General features: G+C 41.1%; 2 protein-coding genes across 32 annotated transcripts in view; one reads left to right on the top strand and one right to left on the bottom strand.

The window, feature by feature from the left end:
• The window catches only part of TLL2 (tolloid like 2), a 508,271-nt gene that overhangs the window by 157,951 nt on the left and 337,507 nt on the right, over window positions 1–12,813 (bottom strand). The gene's annotated exons all lie outside the window — the stretch shown is intronic.
• The window catches only part of SORBS1 (sorbin and SH3 domain containing 1), a 77,362-nt gene continuing 67,587 nt past the window's right edge, over window positions 3,039–12,813 (top strand). For 5 of the 31 annotated variants that reach the window (XM_061358661.1, XM_061358664.1, XM_061358665.1 and 2 more), the window contains exons 1-3: window positions 3,043–3,164; window positions 11,141–11,196; window positions 12,047–12,112. In XM_061358661.1, coding sequence (XP_061214645.1) covers window positions 3,133–3,164; window positions 11,141–11,196; window positions 12,047–12,112 — 154 coding nt within the window. In that variant the 5' untranslated portion in view covers window positions 3,043–3,132. Of the gene's footprint in view, window positions 3,165–11,140; window positions 11,197–12,046; window positions 12,113–12,813 lie in introns of all 31 variants that reach the window. The other 26 variants (XM_061358668.1, XM_061358670.1, XM_061358669.1 and 23 more) reach the window with 13 other exon arrangements.

Here is a 12,813-nt window from a genome sequence, read left to right on the forward strand (position 1 = left end):
TACTGTCTTCCAGATCTATCAAAAGTACCTCTTTTTTTTAAATTGCGTGTCACAGCACTTCTTTGACCTCTTCTGGTGGCTGAGAGGCCTAGTCCCATGGCATACTGGGTGACATAAAAGAACTTGAATGGCTTTGTGACATTTATCGAAACACCAAAAGTGTGTGGATTGTACAGCAAACTTTTCAGGGTAGCTTATAACTGGAACAACCCACTCCCTCTAGTGAAAGGATTTGCTTATGGCTTTGGTAGCAAAACAGACTTGATGAGGGTAGCCTTGTCCAGGGGCTGCTACAGCAGTGATCCGGAACCTCCTAGAACTGGCATCTGCCCCTGTTATACCAAAGACTTCTTTTGTTGTGCAATTTATTTTGGCCCTTTTGCTAGGTGTGATGTCTTTTGCAAAGACATGGGTATTATGGGGGGAAAACCACAGCAGTGGATGTGTAGCAGTAGGTGCCAGGAAAATTGCAATGTGTAGTACACTATTATAGCAGGTTGATGGTAAAACAGCAACACTTTATAAGGCTGTTTAACCTGCGCTCAAGGTTGACTTTGGAAACAACCAAGCTATGTGGCCATACAGCCATGCAAAACTTGCTGCCAGGTTCTACCTTCACCCAAGTGGCATAGCAAATTCTGTGAAAATTCAGTTTTCTAGTCTAGTAGCTGTCTGTAGCAGAAGTTCTTTCCATTATGCCACATTCATTGAAGGTTCTCTAAGCTAGTTCCTGCAAAGTAGAATGTTTCAGACCCCAGCCCTTGACCGGAACTTTTCCATCTAAGTTTGGTCTTGAGCCAGCCCCTGGATTGTTCCCTACTTTGCCTCTCCCCAGGTGCCATTCTTTTGGTCACTAGATGTTATTTTTACAGTATAGTTTCTACTCTTTCAACATTTTAATCGCAGTCATTTTTGTTACCTGAAGACAAACTGTCAGAGGCTTGTTTATAAACCCCTGCTACACAGCAAGCAGGGCTTACAACTGACACACTCTTGTGTGGCCCAGGCTCCACAAGAGACTAGAAGAGATAAAGGAGGTTATTTTCAGGTGGTGAGGGAGGTCTCCTGTTGTGTACTGCTGTAGAAACAGGTACATTTCAAGTAATTGGCACTGGTGATGACTGCACATCTTACTCTAGACAATGTTGTAGGCTTTTTTGTTGGCTTTCCTGCTTTGTTGTTGGACACAATGTGTGTTGGCTTGTTTGGGGTTTGCGGAGGGGGCTGGAGGGGGGGGTTGCAGAAGGGACAGTAGGGTCCAACTGTTCAAAACATACTGTTTCCCCATTCTTTATTCTGACTGTTGATATGTCTGAAAGAATCCTCTTCCTCCTCCACCCAAACACACCTGACTTTCAAAGGTGCTGGAGTCTTAACCCATATCCAGACCTGAATTTTGCAAATAACCTCTGAATACCTGCTGTAGTGAATGAAAACAAAATTCCAGGTACAAGCTCCCCAGTGTTAGTAATTTGTGATGTAGTAGTAAATGTGGGCTCAGGAGCCCTTTGTTTCCTCTGGTTAGAACTACCAGCAGCATGCTCACACTGAGGTACGGGATTGGTCATAAATGAAGTGAGATAGAGCAGTATTTTCCAACCTCTTCTGGCCCCTCAGCCAATAAACCAAGTCAGAATTGTGCCCATGTTGGCTAACAATTAAATGCTTCAATTGGTGGGAAGCAAGTACTAGGATGCTAAAAAGGTGTACTGGGGAGGAAAAAGGAGAGCTTGTGTTGCTGACAGAACCTCAGTCAGCATTTCACATTGCATCAGTATGGGTTTATGTGTGTAGGTATTTGGAGACCTTTGTTCTGTGTCCTTCGGCAGCACTTTATTGAAAGAATCTGAAGCTAAAGTAAACGCTGACCCACAAGTAGCCTTTGCTCTATGCCCTTCTGCAATCAGCAGCTCTTGCCATCTGTGTTGCATTCTAAGTCTTGTTTCAGTGTTGATATGCTTGCCTTCGAATAATTTTCAGTAAATTTTCCCAGTCTGTGAGTTTGGCAGCTTATCAATGCCTGCACATGCATATTGGAGGAATAAAAATTCAGAGACAGGCTGCAGACAGAGACACTCTGGAGTGTTATTCATGAAAGCCAGCAGTGTTTGGCACACTGGTTGCTGTGGTCTGGTGACAAAGGACAGTACCAAGACACTTGAGGGTCTACTTCAAATTATGTCCACCGTTAAACTATCACTTGGTCTTGCATGAACCAACCACCAAGGTCTGATTTCAAGAAGTCCTGGTGCCAGTGGTTTGTTTCATAGACAGTCACTGCGGAAGGAAGCATGATCCTATGCTGCTACTCACTTACCAAGAAGCTGCCTGGCCCAGGGGATGTATGAATATACCCTCACTCTCTTAAAAGCTGGCACCATTTTCACAGCAGTGCAAGCCTTAGGCTATCTCAAGGGAAACCAGTTTGCACTGTGGTAGGGACATTCCACTCTAGGGATACCCTAGTAGAGCTTATGGCTTAAAAGCTCCTTTGATGCCTGTTATGATGCCCATAGAGCAGGTATATAATATGTAATAGCAATTCAGGCAGTTAGTTTCTCTTTGTGTCATGTCAAATATTTATGCTACAAATCTCAGCTGCCATGTGCGGAAACTTTAGCTGCCCCTTCAGCTCCTACCCATTGAAACAGCATCTGCCATGTCTAGTGCTAATGAAAATACTTTGATGAGCAGATGCTGCCTGGTCTAAAACAAAAACAAAATGCTTTTTCAAGTATTTTCCCTGTATTTTATTATATCTTCAAGGTCTGCCTGTCCTTTCCCTTCTGAAGGGCATCGTATGCCTGTGCTACCATAGAGTGTCAACTCCAAATTTACTCTCTTTTCATTCCCTAGCTCCAGAACTGCAAGAGTCAGTGTCTTTCGTTATGACAGTGGTAGGGTAGTGACAGGCAGGCTGGGTGGGGGTGGCTGACGGTGAGCAAGCCTAGTGACAGGATGGGGTGACTAAGAACCAGCTGGCTAATTAAAGCACAGCAGTGGGAGGAGCAAAGTATTTAAGGGTGCCAGAGAGATGCCTCCACAAATTTCTTGTTACACCTCAGCATCCAAATAGCTGGTTTCTTTAACTCTTTCATGCCTCTTATGAAGTGAAATCAAGGGTCCAGGAAAATGGCACCATTAACTGAAAAGCCTGAATCAAGGTAAGGACATCAGTATGGTTTTTTAGTCACAGTTAGTCATAGGTAGCCCTTCTAGAACTGCTGTGAGCTGAACTTCCAGGGTTTTACATGGCACTGGTGTGTGCTATGACACTGGTAATTGGGTACACTGATGTTCAGGTTGCTTCTTTCATTTGGATATGCTGCTTGAAAAGGTAGGAGATACCAAGGTAGTCATTATGTGGGTTTGTGTTGTCATGAAGGGAAATGGGCAGGCACTCCTTTCCCTGGTGACTGGATCTTTCTCCTGACTATTTTTATGGGAAGGAGGGATTGAAAGCAATTCCTGAATACTGATTCTGAGGAAGTTGCAAAAATGAAAGTGATAAGAATGCATGTGGAGTTCCCAGCGATATCCAAGTTTGGTCACCCGAGGCTGGAAGAGTCAGAGGGAAGTGAAGATGAGGATGTAATTTTCAGCTATTTATAGAGATGATTCGAATGTCAGACTGTTGGTTATTCCAGCAGTTTGGTTTTCTCAGAGCTTTTTCAGTACTGAGTAGAGGAGTTCTTGTTACAGTGTGTAGGTGACCTTAGGGGCAGCACAGTCCAACAAGGCTATCAAGCCAGCACTCCAGCCTGAACTCTGGCAGCCATGGGTTTGCTGTCTAGCCTGGATGTGTAACAGTAGCCAGCTTTCTGAGTTTTGCTGGAACCTTTTTGTGCTTGATTTCAGGTAGATTAATCAGTTTCCTGGTAATTTTTGTAGTGTAGCAATGCTTCAAGGTCAGCAAAGGCTAAGGAAAATGACCCTGTCTAATTTCAACTTGCATCCTTAGGCTTGTCAAAAGTGTGTTGGAAGTACTTCATGCCTGGATCCCCATATGCATTGGCTAGACTTAGCTTTATGTGGTTCCCTGAAGGTCACTGTAATTGTGTGTAAATGAGACCAACTCTGAAACTGGTTTTACTTATTCTGAAACTACAAAAAGCAATCTGTAAGACTGATATATGCACCTTGTTATGATGTGCTAGCTTAGCTGATTTCAGATGTTGCATAGAATAGAGACCTGACTCTCCCATCTCTGTATGAAATAGGAATATCATTTATATACCTTGGAAAGTGTTAGCTGTTGCTTACTGAGTGCTTGTGCAGAGCTTCAAAACTGCTAGTGCTAGCAGAGGTTAAGAAAATATTAATGTTTGTTGTCACAATGAGCACTGTTGTCACAATGCCTGTGCAATTCCTTTGCCTTACACTACTAGGAATCTCAGGATATGTCTGGGATGGCATAAGGTGACCTGTAGCATTAAAGTTTCTGGTTTATGTGTCAGGGGTGTATCAGAATCTTCTGTCTACCCTCATTTTTGTGAAACATTTGTAATCTGGATTTGAACTTTGTGACAGTATTGAATCTCTAATTAGTATTTCTACTTAATGCAACTTCCTTTTATTTACTACTTCACCATTTGAGAGTGTGGAACAGAGGTGAAGACAGTCTTTGTAGTCTTTGTTATACAAAATCATGTAAGAGAAGCTTCTGGATGTTCTTTAGATGATCTAATTGATTGTATTTATAGAATGCCATTCACTGTAGTAAATGCAATGTAGTGTTTGTGTCCCACAATCTTGCAGTCAGCTGAATGGATTCATTGTTATACATAATTAGAGCTTCTGGAATTTGGGTCTGTTTATTTACATCGATTGTTCTGCAGAGGCGCAAGTGGCCCCATATCAGAGGTGTACAGAGAGCAAAGTGTGGCACAAATAGCAGCACCCCAGCTGCATAGCTCTTACAAGTAGTCTCACAACAGCTTGAACCCTATGAATCTTTTGTTTCATCCAGCTGAAGTCTAAAACCAGCTTCTTCTTGGCTAGGTGTGGTCATTGCAGATTGTCTAAAGGTAAATCTGATGTCATTGAATTATTTACCCCTTAACTGTAAATAAATCCTAATTTCAGTATTTATGTGCTCCCTGCCCAAATTCCTGTAGGAGTCTCAGTTAAGTGTCCTGGATGCTCCAGGCTGCATTATGCTGTTAATTTCTTTACAGCTTTCCCTTGAACTGGTGGCCTGAGAGCTGTGCCCAGTGCGCTCCCTTGTACAGGATGTACATCAGGCTGTTCGTAATCTCGGCTTCTGCTGCTCTCAGATGCTGTGCCTCATGTCTCCTGCACAGATGAATATGGGATTTTATTTAAAATACCATAGAAATCTTTATTTTCCTGTCTGAAGTTTTAAAGTGTTCGTGTGAGCTGCTTGGGTGTATGGGTGTGGCACAAAGGCATGTGTTTCTTTAGCAGACAGGAATGCTAGGTGGGCCACAGCTACTGTTACCATGATCTCAGCCGTGGAACACAAAAAAGAGAGAGTAACCATGGCAGACTCTGGAGGAAGTCAGAGCTCAGTCAGAGTGTATTTAAAAAAATCTAGTGTCATGAGAAGAAAGGTTTTTGACTGTAAAGCTTCTGATAGCAGTTATCCGGACGGAACTGGTGATGCACTGCATGTCAAGTTACTCTTCTGTCTGTTCTGTGCCAAACAACCCTCTGGATGGCTGTTTCCCAAACCCTGTGTCTGTAGTAGAGCAGAAGGTTGATGGCTCAAGAAGGAGGCACCTTTCACACCCTCCCCCTATGCCCCAGCCCTGCATGTGTAAGTTATAACCAGTGGCTGATATGAAGTATTCCAGCCTATTTCTTTGCAGGGAGGTCCCTGTAGACATCAAATCACTGTGTGAACTAACACTGACCAAATAATTGGTTTTAATATAAAGGCCAAAATTAGAATGGACCAAAAAAGCCAATTTATCTTTTAAACTTTGCTTTTCAGCTGTTGGGCAAATCAGGTATAGGCTTTGCTGTCTGGTTTTGTTGCATTAAGCAGAGTTTAGACTTTGGACTGTCAAGCTTTTGCAGTCTTCTGCTATTTGCCGTATTTTAATGAGATGGGTGGCAATGTGCAGACCAGTTGCTTTGGAAATGCTTGTTCACAGGGTTGCAAAATGAAGACCCATTGCAACCATCTTCTAAAAATGAGTGTATGGGATGAGTGCAAGGAGGAAGAGCTGCTTAAAGAGAAAAATCATGTCGGTACAGATCAATTTAACTGTAGCTGTTCATGCATTAGGTTGCAAATGAGAAACAGCATTCAAACCATAAGAGGAAGAAGTTCCAGAGCAGGCTTCCAGGAAGACCACTGGAGGCAGGAAGCCTTACCAGTTCTAAGCTGGAATGTGAAATGTTCTTGCATAGGATTGTATGACACAGTTGCCTGCAATAGCATGGGAGTAGGCCTGATGACCTAGGAGATCCTTTTCTGTTCCCTGCTCCAAAAGTGGTGACCTTGAACTGAGTTAACTCAGGTTGCAGCTAAAATTTGTTTGCTTCAAAGTAATTGATGACTCTAAGATGACTTAGTTCAAAAGCATTTCTGAGCTCTTAAAGCCACATCTCCTAGTTTACATTTCCTGGTTGATTTTTAAAAGTGGCATATTCCTCTTAAATTGCAGAACTGCTGCATGTGACCCAGATAATTTTGTCCATTAGGAAGGAAACAAACATGTACCATATTAAAAAAAAAAAAAAGGGACAGTGATACTGCATATGAAATGTGCTGTTGTTTATTCTAACAGCTCTAAGCTCAATTATTTATAAGTATACCTTATGCATGCTTCTGTTGAATGCTGCCATTTACTTCGTTGAGCGAGCTTTCACTGCTCCCACTCACTGAAGAGCATGGGGAAGCTGTGGTCTTGTACAGAATTGCTGTGATTCTTCTATGTGCACTGCTTGCTTATTCATAGTCTTTTCATGACATTTATTCTTAGAAGCATAATGTCCTCTGAAGGAATAACAGAATGTTCTTTAACCCTTAAAATAAAAATGACAGGCAATGTATTCCTCTCAGTATTTTAGGATAAGAGAATAATGATTCTTGGAGAGAGAGCTGATTGCCTGGGTTAACCTGAAGCTGCCTCCTGTATGCTAGCTTTTTTTTTTTTACTTGTCACATTTTATGTGATACAAAGTGAGAAGTACAGAGGAGATGTGCTTTCCAGCAAGTTCTTCTAAGAGGAGGAACCTCCTGGTAAGAGGCACTAGCTGCAGTGCAACCCTTTGCCCACTTCCCAGATTTGTGACTCCACATTGCTGGCGTGGCTGGTTGAGCAGAGCATCTTGGTCAGGGACACTGGTGACAACGTAGGAAGAGGTCTGAGTCCTGGGGTAAATGAATGAGTGCTGTCAGTGATGTGTGAGACCTGACCAGGTGAAAAGCAAGTTTTGTGATTGCAGATCATACCTTTAATCTAAAAGATTACCATTTTTCTAAAAGCTTCAACTCCTAGATTATCCTAATATAAATAAAACTTTTATTTTTTCATTTAAGTGCAGCCACAAAGCACTTGAAATTCTTGAATATAGAGAGAAAACTTTGAAAATGTTAAAAACTTGGAACTGAGAAAATAAAGCAGGAGTCCAAGTGTCAGGAGTATAGGAGAACTGCGCAATAAGTTTTGAATGCTTGTCTCATGCTTAGCAGTTGTTTTAAAATCCTACGTGAGTCATCAGAGCTGTCAATAATAACAAAAGAAGAAACAAAAGGAAATTACTTTTCCCCACACACACATTAGATCACCAAAAATAACCACCACTTGCAACTCTTAGTGGAGATAGCAGTGACTTAAGAGCATGTGTCCTTGCTTGGAACTATTAATGAGCTGTTTGTTACCCCCCTGCCATTGTAGGGGGAGTACTCAAATGTTTAGCACATGTGAGATAATCCAGAGACATGCTGTGCAGTAGTTGCCACTTATCTGCATTCCTCCTGACTAGGCTTCTAAATGCCCTGTTCTCTTTTCCACACCAAGTAGGGAAGGAGCTACAGCCGTGGAAGAAATGGGGGTGGAGAGTGGGGTGGTGGTGGAAGTGAGAAAGGAAGCATTAAGCATTCGTCTAGAGGTATGACTGAGCTGGCAAGTAGTTGGTGGATGTTACATTTGGACATTGGCATGTTCAAGGGTACAGCTGCTTGCTTATGCCCTGAGGAATTAATTACCTTTCATTGTGTTTTGAATGTCTGCAGCTTTGAAACCTTTGTTGCTATGTCTGTTACATTTCAGGAAAGGCACTAGTTCCAGTCTGTCAAGGAGACACATAGCAGGGAGCTGGAAGGAGACACTTGGGGGTTCTGGAGGTTTGTTGGGGTTTTTTTAGTTGTTATTTTGTTGTTGTTTTTGTTTCGCTTGTACTGATCTGGCAGTACTGGTTCCTCTGTTTTTAATACTGACAGATCTCATTTTTGCTTCCCTTGGAAAGGCTCCCTTCTGAAGCACTGCTGTGCGTATTTCATGTGTATCTATAGGAACGGCTTGGCCGTTATCTACAGGAAGTTCTTGGGAACTGGGATCCAGGTCCACTTGCTTCCGCAGCCCACAGACAGCTTTTCTGGTCAACCTAACAGGAACTGATGTTGTCTAAGGATTTACCATCCGAAGACTCACAGCGCAGTGATTAACAGCATGTAAATTCCCAGGTGTTAGAAGGCAACACTTTGTTATACTGGGGCCATGGACCACGTATCTAGTCCCAACAGCAGCCTTTTGGCTAAAATAGGCCTAATAGGACTTCAGTATGTGTTTCAGGTTAAGCATGTAGAAGACAGGTAGAATAACTCTGTAGCTCTGATGCAAACAAAGGCACTGAAGCATGTTCTTTTCTTCAAACATGCACCATGATTTCCTCAACCTAAACAGCAGTTATTTCTACCTGCAGCAGATCTGTATGCAGGTCCTCAACTGATCAAAATCAACTTTTAAATGGAATTTCTGGAACTATAGGTGCTCAGGATTGATTATGCTTAGCCTGAGCATTGCTGAATCCATTCTGTGTATGGGAACCTGCATTAAGTATCTGTTTGAGTGCTTGAATAATGTTGATTAGTTTCACAGTAAGTGAACACTGAAAGCTTGCTATTTTAAATTGAATTCCATAGTTGTTAAGTGTGGTGATATGTGGAAAAGTGTTTTTCTAGATCTAGTTCTAATGAGTTTGTACACCTCCTACGTTTAATTTTAGCAAACTTCTTTAAGTATCACTTTATTTTTAACCTTGAATCACTTCTTCTGGAAAGTAATTTATTCTTTTAAGGCCAAATAATTGTGCTTTTTTTTGGTGTGAATTCTTTGCTTAATGCTTTCCTTAATGCAATGAAGGCCAGCACTGTAAGCAGTGTCAAGACTCTTGAATCAAAAAGACATAACTGAAAATCAGGTTGATGGCAGTTGTGATGTCACTGTTTCTAAGTAGAGTTTTTTAAACTGTCTGTTTCTAAACAGGCCATTTAAAAACTTGGGCTCACAGGTTTAATTGCTTGGATACTGCCATTGTGGAAGGGGACCAGTGTTGCTCTTGGGACTGCAGCAGCAGTGGACCCTGCCTTTGCCTGGGCATGTGAGCTAGTATTTCTTTTTTCCCCTCCTGAAAAGGTATTAGACTAGATTTCACCAATCCCACCATCCCCCTTACATCATTAAGCTGGGCTCAGCTTTTGTTGTTGACTAGTTTTAGACTGTGCCCTCCACTTCACACTGTATTTTACTGGGATCAGCTTGGAGTTATGCTGCATGATGCTGAATGTTCACCAGCCCATATGGTTATTTTAACAAAGAAAATATAAATAATTAAGTGTTGGCAGCTGTTGCTTGGTGCCATGTTGGTTTTACGGACTGATCTGTTACTATATTTGCTTGTTGAATTTTCTTTTATTTCCTTTTGGATATCTATTGAATATACTCATTATGTTCTGGCTGGTATGAAACAAATGCTAGTTAAGAATGGGGATACTTTTGAAGCAAGAGAGCAAATTCAGGTCCCTGAGGGCAATTTCCACCTCCTACAATGTCCCACTGCTGGCTTCGGTTCATGTAACGTGAAAACAAGTATCTCAAACTCTCTAGTTTCTTGTTAACATGAGCAGTTTTTCCCTATAATTCACAGATTAGGGTATTTGTTTATACATGATTTTGTAGCTTCAGATACCTATTTCTATTCATGTCATAGAAGCCATTAATTGACTGTAGTGAGTCTTGATCTCACTAACTTCAGCACCAACTTTTGAGGGGAGTGAGACTGAAACATAAAATTTAAGGTCATTGAATTCAACCTAGGTCCTTTACAGAGTTGAGAGATCCTGGCAAGTATGCCTTGTTTTCTAGAAATGCTGCTTTTTGAATGTTCAAACCAACATCTCTGATGTGACATTTGAATGTGTTCTTTTGCTGCAGATATCAAGTCCTTACAGGAGTGGGTACTGGGTATGAATGGGACCCATTTGTGTCCTGTGTAGACTGTCAGGACCATGATAATTGACTTTTTTTTTCTTGTTTGACCTCACCTGGAAGTTTTTCTCTTGAGTTAGTAGTTTCACTGCCTTTGGTCCCAGGAGGATTAAAGATTCAAATTTTGCTTGAAAATATAAGTGGCACTGCAGGACTGGAAATGGTTGGTGCAGAAGTTAAGCATTTTGACAAGTATATCTCTTTTGTATTGTAACATCTTTCAAAGGAGACACTGACTGAGCAACAGATGGCCTTGAAATCTAGCAATAGTCTAAGTCTAGGGGTTTAACTTAAAGCTTTTAGTTTCACTGAGGTTGTTTTTTTTTTCTTAAAGGTAATTCATATTTTATATATTAGAAGCTTGCTGGATTTGCACTTTGCCATATATAGAGTGCTGGTCTTTAATCAGTACTTTATGATTTAAGGTTGAGGATTAGTCTTAAAGTCTGAAAGTAGTACCTATATTGGGTGGAAATAATCTTTAGTTTCTGGTAATTTTCAGGAAAAAAATGTAACTGGTGGTTGACATAAATCCATTTTGGTTTTGAAACTAAGTTTTTTGAAAAAGACCTGTGACTGTTGCCTGGACTTTCCTAATGAACGTTCAGCATCATGCCCAGTGCTGTCTGGGTAGACATGGAACATAACATAACCATTCTGCCTTTCACTTTAAACAGACATAAACAGAATCAAGAAGTGAAAAAGGCAAGACCCTCTACGACAATGAGCTCTCGTAAGTCTCTGTTGTTTTTCAGTTGCCCTCCTTGGCATTCCTTTTTATTACTAGAAATATTCCTCTCTATCTAATGCTGTTGTGCAATTGCTCTTTTTCTTCGTCTCTTTGTTTGGTTGGTTTGGGTTTTTTTTGGGGGGGGAGGGCTTAGAGGGGGCTTTTTTTGTTTGCTGTTGGTTTTGGTGGGCTTTTTTATGGGTTTTTTTTGCTTTTTTTGTTTGTTTGTTTTGTTGGTTTTTTGTTGTTGTGCTGGTTTGGTTTTGGGGGATTTTTTTGCCTCGTCTTCTGCCTCCCAGAAAAGCGTTAAAGCTTGTCAAGAAAGCTCTGGGAATCTGAGTTATAATGGCAACAGTGAATGGCTTTGTACTAAAAAGTGTCTTGGCTTCATGTTTCTTGTTTCAATTTGGCCCACAATGGTCAAAAAATGATTAAAAACATCTTGAGGTTATCGTCTTTTTTAACTTCATAATACAAGAATTCAAAATTACCTGGAAAATAACCCCTGAATTTGATATGTTTTAGTAGGGGTGAATGCAAAGTTTGACACCTGGATAGGAAAGGTCAGCTGTTCAAGAAAAAAAAAAAAAGAGGCTGGTTGGGAAGAAGAAAACTTCTGGCTTGTCTTGGTGACAGGCTAAATTAGAGTGAAAAACAGACACCATAATGAAGTGAGATATGTAGTACCTGTGGAATAATATTCCCACCTGATTTTAGCAACATCTCCTGAGATAGTAGGAATACTTCATGAATCAAATAGTGCTGATGCATGGCATCCCCTCATAGTCAGAGGTTAAATTCAGTTGCACAGGTTTTAACTCAGAAGTAATCTGCTTCTTCATTTGTCTTGCAGAACACGAAGAAACTGACGTTGCAAAAACTGTTGTTAATGGGCTGAGCAGCAACGGACGAGAAAAAGGTGGGTTAAGAGTTTCAGAGACATCTCTGCAGCTCCCCCTGCATGTCAGCTGAGTGATGTGGTTAATTTCCCTAGACATTCACTGCAGCAGCGGTTTCCAAACTTAGTTTGCTTGGCTACTGATACAAGAAAAGCCTTGTGCTGCACTGTGCCAGTAGCAGCAGCATTTCTTAGCTGAACAAGTGTTCTTTGTCTCTTGAACGTGTAAAGATGGCTTTGCCTCTTCATGTATTTTGTGCACTATTTGTGTTACTTGTGAGCACCTGTGAATCAGTATTAGTGTGTTTAGAGAGCATGGGCTTGCGGATGCCTATGTGTGAATCCTGTTAACTTCAGTAGGAGATGAAATTTTGAGCCCAGGATTAAAGGGCAGGAACTAACCATTCAAGTAATAAAATAAAAAAAAAATCTAAAACCAGGCTTCATGTTAACTTCAACAGGTTTGCAGTGTGCTTTATAGCATTCAATTTTGTATAGTGATGCTGTGTGTTTTGGCAGGCTGAGAGTATATGGTCGTATAGGTTGGTTCTCTGCTGGTTTAATTTCCTTCTCTTTTGATGCCTTTTTATAGTGGTTAGTATTTTAACTGCATTGTAGACGGATGAATTCAGTCACTTACTGTGTAAAACACAATTAGGATTGTTTCCTAAACCACAGGCTGTTTGGATTTGGGATCTATTGTATTTGCAAGGCCTACAGTA

This window comes from Neopsephotus bourkii, unplaced genomic scaffold (assembly GCF_033783945.1).
Source record: "Neopsephotus bourkii isolate Nb327-2 ecotype Australia unplaced genomic scaffold, CSIRO-AGI_Nbou_v1 NB_951, whole genome shotgun sequence".
Lineage (NCBI taxonomy): Eukaryota > Metazoa > Chordata > Aves > Psittaciformes > Psittacidae > Neopsephotus > Neopsephotus bourkii.